Source organism: Lissotriton helveticus, chromosome 4_1 (genome assembly GCF_964261635.1).
Source record: "Lissotriton helveticus chromosome 4_1, aLisHel1.1, whole genome shotgun sequence".
In the NCBI taxonomy this organism is placed as follows: Eukaryota; Metazoa; Chordata; class Amphibia; order Caudata; family Salamandridae; genus Lissotriton; species Lissotriton helveticus.
Genome location: NC_136063.1, coordinates 133,811,711 through 133,834,019, shown reverse-complemented (window position 1 = coordinate 133,834,019; position 22,309 = coordinate 133,811,711). Strand labels below are relative to the sequence as shown.

At 44.8% G+C, this 22,309-nt stretch overlaps 1 protein-coding gene across 1 annotated transcript in view; it reads left to right on the top strand.

Moving 5' to 3' along the window:
• LOC144827959 (uncharacterized) overlaps positions 1-22,309 on the top strand; it is a 1,280,260-nt gene that overhangs the window by 23,640 nt on the left and 1,234,311 nt on the right. Inside the window, exon 2 of the mRNA XM_078686117.1 lies at positions 4,441-4,554. Within this exon, the coding sequence (XP_078542243.1) occupies positions 4,441-4,554 (114 nt within the window). The remainder of the gene's footprint in view (positions 1-4,440; positions 4,555-22,309) is intronic.

Here is a 22,309-nt window from a genome sequence, read left to right as displayed (position 1 = left end):
ACATCCTAAATATAGATAAGGCAAAGCAGAAGTGAAATGGCATTACTTCCTTGAAGCTCACACAACAGATGGGGATAAGGAACACTGCCTGGCTTTGTCAGAGCAAGGCAGACGCTTGTAAATATGACTTTGAACTGGATCCTGCATGAGGTTTGCACAGTGAATTCCACATGCTCATTGGATGGGCTGTCTGAGCAGTGAGGAGGCTTCATTGTATGACTGAAGGATGGGCGCACCACAACAACCTCTGCTGGACAGAATCGCATCAGTCCCCACATGTTGCCTCCCTGCATTTTGTGGTAAATGAAACATGCACAGTCCAACTGTGTAGGTAAGATTCTTTATTGTAAGTTCCTTCCAAGTTATTAAGTACAGAAGTAAGACCCCACCAGGAGCCAGCTGTTAGCAGCTCAGCCTGAGATGACCAACTGCCATTGTAAGTTATAGAGAGGCACTGTGAGCCAGAGGGACAGCCAGGCATTCTATGATGTCACAGATATCATAGTACAGTCTATGCAGAGAAGAACAGTGGAGAGGACATTTACTACACATCCTCTTCCCTTATGGAGTAAGAACAGAATAAATTAACAATCGGCAAAGTACTTTAAAAGCAACAAGTACAGTATGAGATATCATTAGCATGAACAGAAATACATTAACATGCTAGATTTTAAATGAACAAAAACAACTAAATGCTACTATATGCCACATCCCCTTCCCTTAGGGTAAAAGCATAGTTTAGATGAATGAGGACCAAAGTAGCAAAGAAAGGTAGTCACACTCACAAATGGGTACACCAGAGGGTAAACACCCTGATAAACAAAGGCGAGCGTAGACACAAACCCTTTTCAAGATCAACCTGTCAAAAACATGCTGACAGAGAAAAATATGATAAAACTTCTTACAAAGTCCCACCGACATGAAACCCTTGGCCACGAATCTCAAGCAGGTAGTCTTTGACAGAAGCAGAGTGTACAAAAATTGTTTAACAATCTCCATCAAAAATAGGGAACAACACAGGGTATTGACCCTTAAAAACACAACCTACCCTGGGAACAGAAACGGGGCATTGACTACCCACAAAAATACAACTTCCCCTAAGTAGGGTACACCGCAGGATAGTGAACGTGGGAACTGGAACGGGGCATTGACTACCCACAAAAATACAACTTCCCCTAAGTAGGGTACACCGCAGGGTAGTACACCTGGGAACTAAAATGGGGCGTTGACTACCCACAAAAACACCAACTACCTAATTCACAACTTCCTTTAAGTAGGGAACACCGCAGGATAGTAAACCTGGGAACTGAAATGGGGCGTTAACTACCCACAAAAACACCAACTACCTAATACACAACTTCCCCTAAGTAGGGTACACCGCAGGATAGTAAACCTGGGAACTGAAATGGGGCGTTGACTACCCACAAAAACACCAACTACCTAATACACAACTTCCCCTAAGTAGGGTACACCGCAGGATAGTAAACCTGGGAACTGAAATGGGGCGTTGACTACCCACAAAAACACCACCACACTAAAAAAAAATACAATTTAGAAAACACACTCTAGGAACACCAAAAACATCAACATCCCCAAGATAGGGTACACCATAAGGTACTACATGACCCTAGGACACAAACATGAGTATTGACCACTCACATGCTGTCAACCTACCCTAAATAGGGTACACTAGGACAACAATGACCTAAGAGCACTGACTCTTAAAGTAACACCTGGTCTAACGAAAAATTCAGAATAGTGTTACACTAACAGCCCTCAAAGGTGTCAACAACAAACACTGTGTGCCCCCACCCCTAACTCACAAACGAAAAGAAAGCAGGCATTGTAATGACAATGAAATTGTAATGCTCCTCTCAAACTTTCACTCAATGGGTGCCCCCACACTTTACACACAAAACGAAATGAAAATAGGTATTGCAGACAGAAATAAACTGTAAGGTCCAACACGAACCAATGTATAGGCACACATCAAACATACACTAAGGTGTTGACTTAAACCAAACATGCAGCGAAATATGAAGTACAACAGTAGAAAACAGATAAGATCAGCTCCGGTGAGCGATCTCTCACCCAGGTTCTCCGTGCGCAGTTCTCCGCTGCCGTCGTTGAATATTCCCAAAAAACGAAATCTCGGACAGACTATAAGACAATCAACTAGGAAAATCAAAAGCTCCGTTGTTGTTGTGGACTTTGTAGAACCGATACTGGTCATGTTTAACCTGTTGTCCAAACTGTTGCACTGAGGAAACAACATGGTTGGCAGAGCGTCAAAAGCGTGGTTGGCAAAGCGTGTGTATAACATGCTGTAAACGGCAGAAAACCAAGACGATCTAGAAAGCCAATCCTAAAATGGCGGAACATAGCATACGCTGCACAGGGTGGCTCTCGGCACATTAGTGCTGGGCAAACGTATGCGAGTGGCGTAGAAGCAGCTAATATCCACAGACGTCAGAGTGGCCACTGAGGTGTTCCTCGCGACAACAAGGTAAGCATTAAGCGCATTACTTAGCTCGTGCACTGTTTTTGAAAGACAATGTGACCGTTGAACTGTCACTTGCAGCGCGGCGAGAGAAGAAATAAAAAACATGCGAAAAGTAACTTTAAAAAGATTAAAAATCAATACACTGTACCTCAGCAGAAGGGCAGAAGTTGCCACTGCATTTTTAAATCAGCGTGATAGCCCGTTTTCTTCAGCATATTGTAGAACTGCTCACAAGGGGTGTCTGTTGGTCTTCCAACAACAGTCAAATGTTGGCAATTCCTGAGCATCAAAACAAATTAGAAACTCCAAAAGACTCCACAAATGTCGGTGCTGACGTCCCACGCAGGCCAAATGGTGCTGGTTGGTGACTGAAATGTCCCCCTTTCATTGGTAAGATGTAGACAGGTTTCTAGAAAACTGCAAATTAGCTCACCTACAGGGCTATATGTTGAAGTACGTCGCAAATACAAAGAGTGGTCCTTGACTTGTTGATGAATCACTCACAGAAGGTAGTTGTTGTGAAGGATACAGCTAGCGCTGGGCAAATCCGTGAAAGTAGGCACATCATATGCTCTTGTGATACTGTCAAGGCTCAAAAGTCGAAAAACACAGAAGGGTGATCAAGCCAGCTGAGTTTCAAACGCTTTTGTTGCTGGAGACAATCCAGATGACATAAAGATGACAATAAGTGTCTTCAAAGCAGTTGACCCTTTCACATACAAACGCCAACGCCCAGGTGCAGGCTGTCCAAGATGAAAGAGGACACTGGTGGGGTCAGTTGGGCGTTACTTTACTACTTATGTATTATTCCAAAATGTCTTTAGTTCCTTTTCATGTAGAAGCTTCCTTAGTTCACACGTAGGTTCATCCTCTTCAAAACGTCCCCAAGTTGTGGTAAATGAAAGATGCACAGTCCAACTGTGTAGGTAAGATTCTTTATTGTAAGTTCCTTCCAAGGTATTAAGTACAGAAGTAAGACCCCACCAGGAGCCAGCTGTTAGCAGCTCAGCCTGAGATGACCAACTGCCATAGTAAGTTATAGAGAGGCACTGTGAACTAGAGGGACATCCAGGCATTCTATGATGTCACAGATATCATAGTACAGTCTATGCAGAGAATAACAGTGGAGAGGACATTTACTACACATTTGATGGTGGGCTGGACAGTAATTGGAACATTGGCTGCTACCTGCACGTCTTGCTCCTCCACAAGCAGGTACGAAATGGCGGATCCCCACCGTAAATAAAATAGGACTGTCAGACACCCTTGGAAAGTGCCTCCAGAACACTCATGTCCTCCATTCTACTCGTCAAGAGGGCCTAGCCTCAGCAATAACCACCAAATGCGGCGGATGGGACGTAGAGATGGAGACCATGATAAGGAACAAGCATGTTCAATATATGTGAGTTTGGAAATAAAATATCCTGACAGAGCTGACATGCAAACCTTAAACTTACATCCTCACATACAAAGAGAAAACTAGATGAATCCATGCTGAGCAGCAAAAAAGGCGTAGGGGGAAGCCTTTTACCCGACTATTTGGACTCTTTCTTTGACTGGCTGAGTTTAATCGAGTATGTTTTATTAACAGTAAGACGTATGGGTGTTGTAGTTGTATGGGGTGCTAAGCTTATGAGAGAGACAATGAAGCTCATAGCCCTCCCCTCAGGCCCGGACATAAAATTTAGTGATGAAAGCAAAGTATTTGGAGAATCGGAGGGTTACTTGAATCTATCTTGATCTATGGTATTTATTCTAAGCAAACAAAATAATGGCCAGAATTGCGTCCGGGAACAATGACCACTACGGTAGCAGGTTCCTTTCATCTCGGGGAAAAAAGCAAAACGTGATGCTTAGGGTGTTGATAGCATGACTTGAGGTATAAGTGATGTAATTGGATGTATATTGATATGGTTCTCTTTGTTTTCTTTTTTCAGCATATTCCTTGGACTGCTATGCTTGCTCTGAAGCGAATCCCGAAAAGTGTAAGGAAACCATCAAGTGTGAGTCAGACGAGATGTTCTGCATGACCAACTATACTGCCGTAGCAGGTAAGAACGAGCTGAGACCAATGCTCACCTTGAGCCTACTATGAGAAAAACATTTCCGGAACTTTCCCGCCATGAGTGACGTTTTATCTGGGTTTTGCTGTAGTGAAAAAGAAATGCTTCCCCCGAAAGCCCTTAGTCCTCGTGAAGCCCTGGTGCCCACTAAGATGTGCTTCACAGATCCTCCAACACAATGACGTCACGGGGAGAGGGGGGAATATGAATGATTGTTTGAATCAGGATGTCCAATGGAGACCCCCAATATTTAAAAGTGCTTTAGTCATTGGTCAGAGGGCAGCTGCAGTTTTAAGAATGCACAGGTCATCTATTTCCAAACTTGTGACTCTAGCCGTACAAGTTTATAGAGCCAAGACCCAAGCTGCAGCCATATGTGGCTCTGAAATTTGGGGCATGGCCAATGTTACTACCCCGGCGTTCAGTGGAAACCACTTTGTAAAATCATTGCTAAATCTCTGCCAAACCACTACTACTTCCCTTTCTAGTGACACCGGCTAAAGAAGAGAGATCATTTGGATTTTCCTTTGTTGAACCTGGACAGAAGTGTTTCTACACCTTGCTTACCCCACATGAAATGGCGGGCCACACAGCTAGGCTTAGAAGAAGTATGGATGAATCATTTTACCCATAGAGGCCCATTAGAGCCCAACTCAAGCTTATGTGCTATAATATGGTGCTGGCCTGTTTGTATCAGTCATTCAAGATTGGCTCATGTCACAGATAGATTTTTGGATCTTAAGCCATAGCCAGCTTTTTACATGTATAAGTATGACATTTTTCACCCATTGCAAGAAGTTTGGATATTAAGATCAAGTTCGGTACTTTGCTAAAAAAAAATTCTGTTACAAAGTGGAATACTGGCCGCACCAATTCCGCCATTTGCATATTGTGTCAGTCTGCACCGAAAAGTGTAGAGCATATTTTATTCTTTTGACCCGTTTATTATGCAGTGAGCAGACAATGGATTGGACCTTTGTGTGACAACCTGGGACTAAGACTCTACCAAAAGGCACGAAGGTCTAAATTATGACTACAGCAGTCAGATGGACCGCCTTAGTCACGGTGGCGGTGCGCGCACCGCCTTTCCAACCACCCTATTACAAGTTGGGCGGTCTGACTGCCATGAGACCACTGCAACGGCCAGGGATCACAGATCCCTGGCGGTGTTGTGGCGGTCTTGAGGCTGCAGTATGCTGCGCCTCCACCAAGCATATTATGACTTTACTCTCCGCCACGGTTTTCATGGTGGTGAGCCTGCCATGAAAACTATAGTGGAGAGGAAACTAAGGTCCCCCTGTTACCTCAGGGCCATGGGGTGCAAGCAGGGGGGGCAGATGTTGTGCCCGCCTGTGTGCATACTCCCCAGTTCCTGCACAGCATGGACTGCAAAGTCTATGCCGCACAGGAATTGCCTTTGACTCTCCTATTTCGGTGCCCTTTTTCTGAGGTACCACGGTGGGACCGCCCAAACAATGCCCCCAGGCAAGAAAAAACTCATAATCTGGTGGGCAGGGCTCTGGCGGTGTGAAACAGGCCGGCGACATGGCTGGCCCGCTCCCACACTGCCAAAGTCATAATCAGGCCCTAGGAGTTTTTAAATTGGACTTCAGCAACATTCCTGTTTTCTGATTAAACAAACTTGTGTTCTTGATTTGTCTTTTGAGGAATCGTGAGCTCTACTTGCACATGTGATACGCTTCAGATTTTAATCACATGGTGATTTTAGTGTTGTGTACTATATATGATTTTATATAATTTGGTACATTGTATTTCTATGTGTTTTATGGAGTTATACCTCTTATTAAACAAGATTGATTGTTGTTAAAATTGTGATTTATTATTCTTAAGATAATTTAGTGATATAAACTTTGGCTTTTGTTGTGTTAATCAATGCTTTAAATTCCAGAACAAATTTACATCGTTGATAAATAGAGCACAATTAATTTGGGTAAAGTTAACTTTGATTATTAACAGTGCTATGAAGTATTGAAAACTGCATCAGAAAACACTATATAAAACAAATCATTGTTGAATGCTGACATAGCAAGCCCAAGAAAAGGCACTTAAATGAGGAACATTTCAGTCTGATTGCAGGTAGAGTATTAATGCAAACACACCATTGCGATGCATTTTTATTAGTAATCCAACCTAGAGATGACCACCTTTTAGTAATGCTCCATGCTTGCTCCACAAGCTTAGCTTTCCTTTGTATCCCTGTTAGCAAACAGACAGCAGAAAATTAAATAAAAATACATGCGGTACCGTAACCTCTTATGTATTTGAATCCAATGTATCCGGAGCGCCTGATTGCAAGACAATTTTGTTTGTGAGAATTGAAAAAATTTAACTGCAGGGAAAGTCTCGGCTGTCTTATGCATCAAGCTCTAGTTGCTCTTCAAATTCAATCAAATGGTCCCTCAAAGGAGCTCAAATCACCAGAAGAGCAGAAACACATCACAGTTATCTATGCTTTTTTTTTCAAATGTGTCCAAAACTAGAGCAAATATACATTACATTGAGTTGGATTAACCACTGTCCTGTTGCTCAAGTTTAGGCTAGATATGTGCAGCAGTTGTTGAGCAAAAACTCGTATGTAACTTTGAATGAAAAATGCAGTTTACGGCCTCTTATTAGCAAATTCGTTTCCTTGGCTACTCTGAAAATAATTGTCCATGACAAAGGCTAGGTGCAATATAAGTTGGAAAGTGTGTTGTAAACTCATCAAATGGGGGTACATTATTTACCAATTATAACTAAATTTGGATAATATTAAAGCCGTGAACCTTTTTAGCAGTAAAGTAACAAATTATGTTTCATGCTTGACAATCAAAGCACATCAAAGAATAACCAAATTATGTGGCAAGGGCATGCAAATTATGCAGGCCTGGGCGTAGTTTGCGTAGTTTTGCCTCCAAAATTCCACGAAGTTACAGAAACCCTCCGCGAAGTTCCGTGAATGGCGGAGTGCCTCATATGATCCCATTATTGCTACTGGAGCAAAAACTAGACTTTAAATTCAAATATGAACATTTTTCTTTTACAAATTACCCAAAACCTACTGAGCAGATTTCGCTTTCACATGAATGAAGTACATCAAATGTTGTCTCCTTTTATTACAAGTTCGGTGTTACATAATCCTGTGTTTTTGCATGCTTTCCAAGTGCAACATCGGGACACAATTAACCCCGAGATGCATCAAGCCCATATTCTGCGAATTTTAAATTGCGAAAATTACAGAATCACAATTTACAATTCGCAGAATGGGATGCATCAAGAAAAGCGATTAAAAAAAGCGAATCGCAATCGGCCGCAATTGCCGATTGCGATTTTTGCCAAATCGCATAAAAATCACAGAATGGAGCGTTTTCCATGTAGAAAATGCGAACTCACAATTACCGAAATCGCAAATTGCAATCTCGCTAATTGCGAGATCACAAAAACGGGAAGTCGCATTTCGAGCACAATGATGACATCACAACCAGGAAGCAGGCAGTTCCCTTCCCCATTCAGAACACTGAGCCTGAGAGTGGAAGAAGCACAGGCCAGAGCTCCACAACAGACTTCCTGCAGCACCACACCAGGACACAAAGAACAACTTAAAATGTCCCAGGAAGCAGCAGGTAGCAGTGTACCAGGCAGAAAGAGAAAAATTAAATTCTCTGAGCAGGAATTGGAATTCCTCATTGAGGGAGTATCAAAGGACTATGACAGGCTGTTTGGAAAGGAGTCCCGGAGGGTGCCTGAGGCCGACAAGCGGCACATTTGGCTGCGCATCCACGCAAAGGTGAACTCAGTTGGAGTGACCCAGCGCTCCCATCGATGATCTCAATAAGAGGTGGTACGACCTCAGAGGGCGTGCCAAAGAACGCATCGCTGAGAGGCTGGGGGAGCGACTTGCCACCGGAGGAGGAGACCCCACAGTTGCACCCAACACTCCACTGGAAGCCCTGGTGGAGGACACCCTCAATCCTGAAGCCTGCGTGGGGGTCACCCGGCTGGACTCCTCCCGACCCACCCAACAATCCCAAGGTAAGTGCCGTGCGACTGCGACCCCGTCCCCTAACAATGCCCATTACTCCCGAGCTAGCCATTTGATAACCCCAGTAATGCAGGCCATGCACACCTGAAATGCCCTATTGCATTGTGGGACCTGTAGTGTGACCACAATTCCCGGATAGCCACACACAGCCAGACCTGTGAAATGAAAGTTATTCCAAAGCCAGTCAGGGAATGCAAGCCTGCATGCATGTAGCAACATCCCATGTGCAAGATACATATCATTAATCATGCACCCATTTACATCACAGGTGCGTCTGAACAACCAAGCACAGACAGCGAGGCCCTCTACATAGAGGAGAACCCTGAGGGCACCGAGGGAGAGGGCCATCCTGCACCACGACCCGGAACATCACAGCCAGCAGCAGCTGTACCACCACCTCCCCATGTGGACAGGGCCACCCCTGCAGCCACAGGAGCCCAGCAACCACCCCATGTGACACCCATGGCAGTGGGACAGGCCACACAACCACCACCCAGGAGGCAGACACGGCGCACAGCCACTGTGCGATCTCAGACCAGCGGACTGATGAGGCAGCAGCGCGTCGGCCCAACACGCGGTGGCAGGGGGTACATGTCGGAGAACCAGCGCTGGCCATCGAACGCCGGATGCTTGCTGTCCACCAGAAGCAGGCACGGCACTTGGCAGCCATCCACCTGCAGCTGAATAAAACAGCGCGTAACGTGGGCCAGCTCACAGAATGTATGCAGGTAATGAACGCAGCTGTCCGGGAGAACAGCCAGATCCTGGTGTCCCAGCAGGATATCACCCGCCACCGCCACCGCTAGCTGCTGACCCGCCTGTCAGCATACACAAGATCCAACTGTCTCATAGGAAATGCCACCTCCCAACTTTCGCGCCGCTCTCTTGCGATGCAGATACAGATGGTGCAATACTGCCAGGACGTCGAAAGGGCCCTTGAACAAGTCACCACAGCTGTGCAGAGTCTGCAGGCGTCTGGCCATGGCCATGGGGGGATGATGCCAGTGAGGGCACTTCGAGTCACAGCAGCCTGTCCTTGCCGCAGGTAACCGCCCGTCGCCGCAGCACCAGGCCCACTGCAGCATCACGGCCAATAGTGTCGTGGAGGACGTGGAGAGTTGACTGGGTGCCTCCGGCCCGAGGCGCCAGTGACTCAATGAAGTCAACCAGCAGGGCCATGCTGATTAGACAAGCATGCCCTCTTCTCTATCATGGGGCTGTATGAGGGAATACAGTTCTAATTTAATTTGTAAAAAATTGAAATACAGATTATTGTGAAAATGACAATAAGAATTTATAGTCACAAGTAAATCCGACTCATGTCATTACTAGTACATTCGTCATGTATGAGTGCAGTGTTGTGTGAGGGGAATTGGTGCACTAGAAACAGTTCATTGTGATTTGGTTGCGGTGCCTGTGTCCTTCTGCAGGTTTCTCCCCGCGTGCATGATGCACATGTGCAGGTGGGCGTTTGTCCCCTTCCGACTCACTGCCAGAGATATTCACAGCTATCCTCCGCTTGGTACCAATATTGTGGAGTATTGCACACACAGCCACGATGCGGCAGCAGACCTCAGGCTGGTATTTGAGGGCCCCACCAGTCTTGTGCAGGATGCAAAATCGGCTCTTCAAAAGCCCAAATGTCCGCTCAATGCAATTTCTAGTGCCAATGTGTGAAGCACTGTAACGCCGTTGCTGTGGTGTGGCAGGGTTGAGGTATGGGGTGAGGAGGTACTCACGGAGGCCGTAGGCGCTGTCACCTGAATGAAAGGAGAAGAGGGTGAGTGCCTGTTATGCGCAGCTACATGGTCTCGATGTACTGTTTGTTGGGATGTGTACTTACCTAGAAGGTGTCCTTCGCCAAAGTCGCCCCTGGCCAGGCGTGTGTGCATGCCGCTGTGCCGGAATATGGAGTAATCATGCGTGCTCCCCGGGTATTGTGCCACTATGTCGGTGATGATTGTCTTTGCGTTGCAGACCACCTGGATGTTCAGTGAGTGGTAGGACTTGCGGTTCCGGTACATGTATTCTGTCTCAGCGGGTGGGCAGATGTGGATATGGGTACAGTCAATGCATCCAATTACATGGGGGAATTGCGCAATGTTGTAAAATTGTAGCTTGGTTTGATTCAAGTCCTGTTGGGTGGTTGGGAATGTTATGTAATGGTGTAGCCATGTCAGCATGGCCTCCAGGAAACTCCTTAGGCAGCGGGACAGTGTGCTCTGGGAGATCCCCCCTGCAACTGCAAATATCCCCTAGAAGCTTCCGGAGGCCAGGAGGTGCAGGCAGCACAAGACCTGGACATGGGTGGGGACGGCATTGGTCCTACTCGTTGGGTGCTGCATCAGGGGGTCAAGGTCCCGGATGAGCTTGGTAATCATTGCCCCATTCAGCCTGTACTTTGAGTAGATTTCCTCCTCAGTCTGGCCCAGGAGTGTGATCCGCTGGTGGAAAATTTGCTCCTGGATCCTGCGTCTGTTCCTTGCTGCGGCCTGGATCCTTCGCCGCCTTACCACCATGTAGAGTCCTGGCATTGTGATAGTCCTCATGCTCCTACTGTGTCTCCTTAAGTGTGTTTGTTTAGGCCTGCACCTGTTGGTAGTTAGAATTCTTTTTTAATTCTCCTTAAATTGCACCTCGCAAATAGCGATGTGGGGCTTTTTCGCTAATTGCGATTTTTCATGCATTGGGTTTGCGATTATTTTGCGATTTCGCAAATGAAATCTCAGAATCATTGGGGAATCGCAATGTCAGAATCGCAAAGGGGGTTCCACCTTGATTCTGCGATTTTATTTGCAAAGTCGCAAAATATATTTTGCGAATTCGCAATTTGGTTACTTTTTTGTTCATGATTTGCGGTTCATGGAATTGCGATTGCTATAGCTGTTTCGCAGCTATTGCGATCGCAATTTGTGTTGATGAATCTACCTGTAAGTGCCTTCCATTCTAAGACTAATCTGTAAATGTGTTTCCTGATTGTTGTTAGGTACGAATTATGCAGGGTTGATTAAAATATGCATCAAACGGAAAATCAAATTATGCTGCTTATCATGTTTTTAGTTTTGGGTTTAGACTATGTTTTTTATTTTCAGCGCCAGGAACAAACTACTAATGTCAAGTAACAAACATACCTAGTGAGCAGTATTGTACATTTCATATTTTTTTTTGTGTCTTAAAATGGATGCCCTTCGGAGTTCAAGCCATCAGACCTCATAGAGGGATTACATTTAGGTGTGATTCTACTAATCTCTGACTGATCTCAGTTGCTTTGAGAAAAGTGAAATTGAAATTTTTTACTTGAAAACCAAAACGAGCATTGTCACGATAAAGAAAGAAAAACATATACACTGTCTTTTCCGCCACCATGACAGTGTATTTGTCCCTACACCACTCCGCCAACGTAGCAGCAGTTTCCCCACCCCAGTGGCTGGCAATATTTCTCTTGGCTATCATGATACCCAGAGTAGCCCAGGTCTGTAATGTTAAATTTAAATTTGTCGCATCCCAAATGTTAAGTAAACAGCATTTGGGCTCGCTGGGGACTAGGTTTCCACTTACCCTCGTGATGAGGGACATAACTGACTCACAGTATGACACCACTGCATGGGCATGTCCATATAGTGTGAAAGAACGTGCCAACCTCCCCACATTGTTGCAGGCAGAGCGGGTTGTCTACTATTCGGTATACATCCTTTACAACGCAACTTTTACCACGCAGTGCCTTTACGATGCAACTTTTACAACGCAAACCATTACAACGCATTGCGCTGGGGGGCGCTCTAGGATAGGGATTAGGTTTAATGTACTATCCAACACCTTCCCTACTATCCACGGGGACTGGAGTTGGAATAGTAAATTAAACTATTCACTATCCAGCGCCCAAAAGCACTATGCGTTGTAAAGGTATTCGTTGTAAAGACCGCGTTGTAAAGGCATGCCATGTAAAAGCATGCGTTGTAATGTCACATTAGCTCTCCTCGGGGCATATTATCAAGAACTGCGTTAAAAATTATCGCCGGTTTAGCGTCAGGAAACTGCCGCTAAAGCGGCGATAATAGGCTTGATAATATGCCCTTGTGAATTCCAATAGAAGCCCATTGTAATAATGTGCTTATTTATTCATTTATTTATTCATCTTGTACATAGTGGTTGTGCCTCCTTTAAGGGTTTGTTACACAAACCTGTTGTGCTTTGAGTAGCTCCATGGAGATAGAATACTCTGATGTGGTCAGATAGTCAGTTGCACCTGACTTATTGAGCTGGATGGATAAGAACTTTTACTCTACAATAAACGTATCTTATTTATACTCAACCTGCACCAGAAATTAAATTTTTATTCCTATTTTTACACCCATGTTCTGGTGTGAACCTGGGCTTCTATTGGAATTCTCAAGGGCATATTTTCAAGCCCATTATCGCCGCTTTAGCGGCAGTTTTCTGCTGCTAAACCGGCGATAATTTTAACACCGTTCTTGATAATATGCCCCCTGGTCTTTTGGTAGCACCAGATAAACCATCTGTATTTGTTTAAACCAAAAATTATGAAATTCCAAAGGAATCGCACAAAAAATATACAAATGTTTTGGCAGAACCATCATTCTAATGAGATTACATCTACCTAGTATTGACAATTACAAATGATCCCATCTTTGGAGATCTTTCTTAATTTTCCCCATCGTAGGGGTGATATTCAAATCCACTATGTCTTCCAACTTTGATGTGATGGTAATGCCTACGTAAACCGCCTTTTCTACAATTCTATTATTTGTACTTATGACAAATCTATTTATTACGATCTGTGTTTCAGCTTTATTCAATAAAAGCCCAATTGAGTCCCAAAACTTTCAGCAATGCTTTCAACCGCAGACATTGCACAATCAGGATCAGGTGAAATAATAGCCATGTCATCGGCTTAAGCCAAAAGCTTGGTTTTCCCCACCTTGTAAACTAACCGGAATAGTTGCTATGGATGCCTCCAGACGCCTAAGAAGGTGAGCTAAGTACAGAGCGAAAAATAGGGGAAAGGCAGGGCAACCCTGTCTGGTTCCCCTACCGATTGAGAATGGCACAGTCTCTACCCCCATAATTCGTAATCGTGCTATAGGCTTGACATATAAGACCTGTATTGCCTTCACGAATGAATCCCCTAAGCCCATAAGCCTCAAGGATCTGCCATAAAAAGCTCCATGACACCCCGTCGAAGGCCTTCTCCGCGTCTAAAAAAGCTACCCCATAGTTTTGGAGGCAATCTCGGTAGCATCAAAGAGAGTAATTAACCTCCTAACGTCATCTACTGTCCCTCTGCCTTCTATACACCGGTGTTGCTACACCGATACAAGGTGATGCATACAGAGTTCAAACCTGAGGCAAAGATCTTAGAATAAAGCTTGGCATCACTGTTTAACAGCGTTACAGGCCTAAATGAGCCTAAGTTCATAGGATCTTTGCCCTTTTTTAAAAAGATTACAATATTTGCAATACCCCAAGAACCCAGTGGTGTGGCCCCCTCCCTGATTTCCTGAAATAATCTAAGCATAAAGTGATAAATTTCCCCAAAAAAGACTTTATAGAATTCTATAGCGATACAGTCAGTTACCGATGCCTTACCCAATGGGAGGGCTTGAAGAGCACTAAATAATTCCTCCTGTGTAATCTCAGCCACTAACCGGGCAACCTCCTTCTGTGGGACCCTTCCTATTGGGTTAAATTCCTGTACTTCAAGATTTGATAGATAACCGTCACAAGATGGAGTCGAGCAAAGATCTATGTAAAATTCTCTAAAAGCCTCTCTGATCTCCTCAGGCTCCGTCACGACTTTGCACTGCATATTTCTAATCCTATATATGTATCCTACTGCCACCTGCTGTCTGGCCCTGATTGCCAATAATCTGCCCACAGTCTCGCTATATTCATAGCAGTCCTGCTTCATAGCTAAGCATTTTCCCACGCGTCTCTCAGCATTGAAATAATTCAAACAGGCTTTGTTATGTTAATAGACCTCAGAATTCTGACCACCTCACCTCCGCAAGACATGGTACTGATCAATTCTGTTTCCAATCGGGCAAGCTCTTGATAAAACTGAAATTTAATCCACTAGATTTCACCTTCCTATAGTGTTAAAGTAGTAAGACTACTTCTTCTATGATTTTAAGGCGTAAACAAGAAAATCAGTATGCTCTACCTCTAATTGATTATATTTAGCAGGAGGGGCTAAAGGTAACGAAATGTCAACTTCGGTGACTACTGTGTTGCCTGGAATGGCAAAAAATACAGGGCCCGAAGGATTTCCCAGCATGCCTCACTAAGCATCCCAAGGTAGACTCTATTTTATCCCAAGTTACACAGAGACGATCCAGATATCCATCAACGCCAATTACAGCGCCTCTGACAAAAAAGGATCCAGAGTAGATGCTTTTGGGAAACGCTTCTCCTCAATATCTGCCATCACATTTCGGGCTGCCAATGCCTTGGCAATTCTGGGTTGCTATGATCGGCAGATGTGGTCTGATATGGCATCCATGTTGGATCTCATTCTGGATGACATGCAATAGGAAGCATGAACAATCTTACAGGAAGGTCAGGAAGCCGCATTGGAAGCCATCAACTGCGCAATGGATAAAGCTACAACTACTTTTCGACAGCCAACTGGTGCAGCAGTTCTAAGACGCCAGGTATGACTGAAAGCAACAGCATTCAGACCGTAGGTTCAGACCAAAATCCTGAACATGGAATATGATGGAGAGTCGTTTTTTTCAAAACATATTGATGTGGTGTTACTGACCATCAAAACTGACACTGCTAAATCTCTGGTTATCCTGCAGTATCGTAACTGCCCCTTCGAAGTATGCAAAGTCAAGGCTTTTCAAGCTATATGGGTGGATACCAGTGCTCCCAACAGTATCAGGCCTACCAGTCCCAATATAGAAAGGGTTACCAGCAGCCCTCTTATCGACAGTGAGCAACAGCTGGTTTCTTCAAACACGGATCCCGAAGGAGAACACCCTTTCAAGGCCAAGACAGGTTGAAAACAATAACTTCACTAAGGTACCAGCTACAATGCTTTCCTGTCCTATTGGTGTGAAAATATCCAGCCATATCCATAAGTAGTGCAGCATAACATTTGATAAGTTGGTGCTGGACCTTGTTGCCTATGGCCACACCCTAGAATTCACTCAAGAACCATGCAACAGCCCTCCCAGGGGAGCACTCCTCCCACGTCTTCACTTATTAAAAAAGGAGCCCAACATTATTCTCCTAAAAAAAGGGCAATAGAGTTCCTGTAATGCAAATGGGAAAGGGATTCTATTCTCGTTTCTTTCTCATACACAAAAAGTCGGGGGATCTCAGGAAACTTAATAAATCCCTCTAAAAACAGACATTAAGGATGATTACAATTTCGGATAACTTAAATCGCCTAGGCAGTGGAGATTTTATGATATCTCTAGATTTGGAAGACACTTACTTCCATATCCCCATTAAGGGGAGAGGGGTTGGCCTAACGGCTAAGGCGCTCGACCTCGGACCTGGGGAACTCGGTTCGAGTCTCGGTAACGACGCCAAACAACCCCTGTGATTCTGGGCAAATCACTTAATCTCCCTGTGCCTAAAAAAAAAAAATTTAAAAAAATGAAAGTAACTGGTGCTATGTAAAGCGCTCTGATAACTGATTCGGTTCGGTTCAAGTTCGCGCTATATAAAAAAAAAAAAAAAAAAAAAAAAATCCCAAACATTAAAGATACTTAGGATTCACAGCACCTGGTACCCATTTCCACTTCAAGGTACCTTCCCTTTAATTTAATGTCCGTCCCATGGATCTTTACCAAATGCCTAGTGCCAGTGGCAGCCACGCTGAGAAAAAAAGGTGATCAGGTAGTCCCCTACCTAGATGATTGGCTGTCAAAAGCTCCAACTGCACAATTAGCCTCAGCAGCTACAAAGGACTGCCTAGCAGATTTTCGCAAATCAGGCCTGACTGTAAACCATCGCAAATCTTCTCTCATCCCAACTCAAATCCTAACGTTCCTGGGAGCCAGTCTGTATACAGTTCAGAAAAATGCTTTCTAGCACAGGAACTGCAAGAACATTGGTTCACTTGGCACAGAACATATTAAGAAAACACTGTGTTTCCGTGAGAACGTACAAATCCTCCTAGGTTTGCTTTCTTTGGCAACAAACCTAGTGCCTTTGGCTCGGCTCAAAATAAGACTGCTACAGAAGGAACTGTAAGTGCAGTAGATTCAGGCAACAGGTTCCTTCAAGGACCTGATCTCTGTCACCCCCAACATGCGAAAAGCATTGAAGTGGTGGGGTCATTAACCGCATCCATCACAAGCCCTCACATTTCTACCATCCATCCCTGATTTCATCGTCACGACGAATTCGTCTATGCATGGCTGGGTAGGGTAATTGCAAGACCTCCAAATCTAGGGCAAATGGTAATATTTTCAAATAATAATGCATATAAACAGCCTGGAATTAACCACAATATTTCTAACACTGCAAGATTTCCTATCGAGGATCAAAGCATCTGCTGTGCTGGTTCTTAGGGACAATACAACCAGCATGTATTACATCAACAAGCAGAGAGGAACAATGTCTCTCACACTCTCACTAGAAGCTCGAGGTTTAGCATTGGTTCACGGATCACGGCATATCCCTGAAACATGTCCTGTGTCTTCACAATTCATTAGCGGACACACTCCTCAGGATGAACAGCAGTTGCCACTAGTGGTAGCTGGACCAACATCAGTTGGGCAAGATCCTCTCACGATGGGGAAAACCAGAACTGGATCTCTTAGCGACGAACAGCAACAGCAAATGACGGATTTATGCCAGTCGATTCCCTCTCCAAGGGTTGTGGGGAATGCAATGGTATGGAATATATGCATACACATTTCCTCCATCCCATTGATACCCAGGGTCCTCACCAAAATGAGGAAAAAACACTGTAGTCTACTGCTGATCGCACCCAGGTGGCCCAGGCAAAACTGGTTCTCCTTCTCTACGAGGCCAACCCCATTAGCTTCTCATCTACACCATCACGGCTGACCAGGAACAACAGTCAGAAACATCAGCTAGAACCAGTATGCCTCCACTTACATGCCTGGTACCTGAATTCTGTGAGTTCCGGGTCGTAGAAGTAGCTCAGGAATGCAGGAGCATTCTTTCTAAATTGAGGGCAGAAAGCACCAACAAAACTTACAAACTGAACTGGAAGCGATGCTGTATTTTGTGTACACAAAATATTTTGCATTCTTTTCAAGCTACGCCACAGCAAATATTGCCATATCTGCTCGCACTAGCCAAGTCAGGCCTAGTTTTCGCGTCTGTAAAGGTACACCTTGCTGCCATTTCCAGTTACATACATGCCTTGTCCCTCTGTTCTTCCAAATTGGTAACGCAGTTCATGAAAGGACTTTTTCTAAAATATCTGCCAGTACGAGGCCCGCCTCCAGAATGGCTCATCAATGTGGCACTCACGCAATTGATGAAGCAGCCTTTCGATCCAATCCATAGGGCTTAACTAAAATTTCTCACATTGAAAGTGGCTCTTCTCCTTTCTCTCACATTCACCAGAAGGGTTAGTGAGATACAGGAATTCACTACTAAAGAACCTTTCTTACAATTCACAGATGAATTTGTGCTTCTCAAAACAAATGAACCTTTCATCCCGCGGACTTCCCTCCCCAATCTGGCTACACCGGCTGAGCAGGGCCTAACACTTTAGACATCAAACAATGCCTCAAGTTTTACCTGGAAAGAACTAAAGACAACTGCAAAACTGACCAACTGCTGGTGGTTTATTGTCAGGGCAGTCAAGAAGCACCAGTGATAAACCAACTATTGCCAGATGGATTTCTGCTGCTATTCAATTTTGTCACCCAAAGGCTGGCAAGCCTTCGTAAAGAAAGGCGAAGGGGCATTCTACAAGATCAGTCCCCACATCGACTGCTCTATTTGCTGGCATTCCACTGGATAAGATATGCCGTGCTGCAGCGTGGAGAAACACCCCCAAGTTTATCAGCACTACTGCCTGGAATCGGAGCAGTGACACAGCTGTGGGTCAGGCGGTGCTTCGACATTTGTTCCAATAAGGTGAGCCTCATTAAATATGGGTGTTTGTTTTACTTGCATTACATATATAACCTTATAACCATATAAGCCCTGAATAAAATGTACCCACCTATATTCTTCAATAGCTAAGGGGAAGGATCTAGCTCTTGCTCCACAACCCTCTGTGACTAGCACCCAAAAGGTCCTGGTCTGACCTTTTCCTTCAACTTCCCTTACTATAATCCAGAGCCTATCCCACGCCTCTCTCGTCAAATGGGCTTTCAGATGTCTCCTCCTCCTTTTTAACAGCAACACCCAAGTATACCTTTCAGGGTCATAATCAAGAGATCCCTGTTTAACATGAGAAAAGGGCTTAAAGTTAGGATTTTTCTCAGTTTAGGAGTAGTAAAGTTAGGAGTCCTAACTTTAGGTCTCCTAAACTGAGAAAAATCCTAACTTGGACTTTCGGTATTCACAGAAAGAATTTAGGAGTCCTAAAGTTAGGACACCTAACGTTACTACTCCTAAACTGAGAAAAATCCTAACTTTAAGATGTTCGGTATTCACAGAAGGCATTTAGGAGTCCTAAAGTTAGGACTCCTAACTTTACTACTCCTAAACTGAGAAAAATCCTACCTTAAGACTTTCGGTATTCACAGAAAACATTTAGGAGTCCTAAAGTTAGGACTCCTAACTTCTGTGAATACCGAAATGAGTAAGTGTCTTCTTTGAATACCAAAATGAGTAAGTGCCTTCTGTGAATACCAAAATGGTAGTAAGTTTAGGATTTTGGCTTAAGTTAGTTCTGTGAATTGGGCCCATCATGTTTTGGCACTATTAGAATGCTGTGCAAAATGCCCCACTTTTCCTGGTTCTGGCACGAAGAGTGATAGTTCAGGCATTGGTGCTCTCATGGCTAGATTGCGGGAATTCCCTCTACTTAGGCACCACAAAGGCCACTATAAGCAAACTGCAGGTAGTACAGAATTGTGCAGCCAGGCTGCTTTATCACACTCCCTACGTGCAATCAGTCAAGCCGGTTCTAAAAAAACTTTACTGGCTGCCATTAAGCGAACAGATTAAGCTCAAAGTATTGTGCATAGCTCATAAAACGCTTTGGGGGACAGCTCCAAAGATAGACCACTCTCTTATGACCTTTTACCACCCCGCAAGATATCTCCGGTCAGCAAATCAGTCTCTGAAAGAGGTACCAAAAATTAAGAGAGCACGATCAGGGTGCCGCACTTTTTCCTACAAAGCTGCCAACATTTTGGAACACTCTCCCTGTCCAGTTGTGCTCAACCATCCACCATCTCTCCTTCCGGAGGCAGCTGAAGACCGGGCTCTTCCAGAGTCTGCTGTAATCAGGTCATCCATTTGCTTTGCTTGTCAATGATAGCGCGGGGATGCCTAAGGGTAGCCATGCGCTCTATAAATATTTATTAATATAAATAATAATAATAATAATAATAAGATGTAAGGTTGTCTCAAAAGACCACCTTAATCGTGTGTTTTATCTCACCTTCAATTTGGAGGCTTATCTCATATAGCCTATCAGGGGGTGCAACTCATGTGTCTGCTGTTTCCACTGTTCTGAACTTGTCAGTTGCTTTCGCCTCCAGACATTGGTGGAGTGCCTCCCACACTATAGTAACTTCCGCCTTGTTGAAAATTAGTACGTTTTGGTGAACATTATCTGCGCCATCTTGCCTCTTCCCCTGATGCCACACTTTTGTCGTGCACACCCGCCATTTTAAGATGCCCCGATCAGAACGAACCCTTTTGCATGCCGCTGGCCCCTGACATAGCCCTTCGCCTTCACTAAACCTGCACGCTGACCAACCCCCTGCTTGCACCTGCCTAGAACCATAAACCCCTCTTCGGCGCTGCTCTGCCCCAGGCCCTCATCCTGTTCCCAGCGCGACACCTCCCTTCTTCCCTTTCATGATCTCCGGCCCTTAGATGCAAATCCCCTTTTTCCCCGTGTGCCCGTTTGTCTTCCCCGTTCCCAGGCCGACACCCAGCTCTGCCGATACCATTCCTTGCCCCTCCCCGTACAATAGAAAGCTTCCCCCATCAAAGGATCCCCGGGTTGATCAAAGCCCCCACTCCATGAGATCCGATCAAACCCCCCACGTTCCGTGAATCGACGGAATATCCAGCTGCGCGATACTCATCACCTGGTGTGACTAGGGTGGGGTCTTCAACTGTAAATGCGTGTGGGAACGGGCCCAAAGGGGAGTTCCGGGAATGTCTTTTCCATACATCAAAGTTTTAACATGAATATGTAATCTGCAATAAAGTCATAAAACAGTGTATAAGAGGCCAGGCCTCAGAAATGTAGTTAGAGCACCTCAGAACGATACCTTCTGCCCGTTTTGTTGTGTTCTCCTCCGGAGAGAATAAAAACCTTGTTTCCTGCCTTCCAGTCTCCAGCGCCTGCCTCTTCATTGATTAAATAACTAGAGGGTCACAGAGGCAATACCGCCGGGCAAATACCGATTGTCCCCGACCCACCCCAGGTTCAACAGCCTCGCTGTCTAGGAGTGTTACCGCCCACGTCCAATCAAGGAGCAGAATCTCACCGTCCGAGGCATACTTTGCTGTTAAAACTGCAACTTTTTTCTTCTGAAATGGAGCTCAATATGGAGGTGGTGCCTCTTATTTGGTTTTCACATCAAACTGGCGCTGCGGATCACGTCGCTCTGGCGTGGTCTCACCATGTCTACCATCCTGCTGCTCCCCGCCACTGAATTGTTGATCCGATGTTTCCTGAAAGGAAAGAGGAGTACGAGGATCAGGAACCTGAAACCTCTTGGGTGTTTTAATAGTAAAGCGGTCACGCAAATCATATCTACCCTCAGAAGTTGTAGACGGCGGGGAACCCGCATGTGAACTAGCACGTGACTCTTTCTTCTGTTGTTGCTGCTACTGATTTTTATTCCAAGCCTTCTTTGGAAAGAACGGACGTCCCACCTTCTCAGGAGGAGGCTTATTTTGAGGAGGCTGTGTAAAATGTTGGACTCCCAAACTATTGCGGCGCAATGATTTATATACATCCGCAATCATAAGCGGCAACTCCCGCTGACTATGTCCGCCACTGCCGACAGGCGTTGACAGACTTGCAAGCTAACTGCCTCACCTTTGAGATTGGCAATAATCTTGTCTGACACTATAGAGAACATACTCACTAATCTCATCCCTAATTCAAGGGCAGATCCGGCAACGTGCTCATCCTTCACCTTCTTCAGAACGGTCGGTAAAACTGTCATGGAGGGTGTGACAAAGCACAGCAAATAAACAGCGACAAACACTGGGGTATATTATCAACAACTAGCGATAATTTTTGTCTCTAACTTGTTTAGAGACAAAAATTATCGCCGCACATCGGCGATTTTTATCGCAGATAAACCTTGCTATTAGCAAGGTTTATCGCAAATGCGATAAAAAACGCCCGCAATGCATGAATATCGCTGAAAAGTCAGCGATATTCATGCATTATCGAGCAAATGCTCTTAGCCATGTTATCCACCTCCCATTGGATAACATGGCTAAGAACTGCTCAGGGTAGGTGTTAGCTTTTGGAGATATTCGCCCTTAGCGCAAATATCTCCAAAAGTTGGTAATAGGAGATAGCGATGTTAGCGA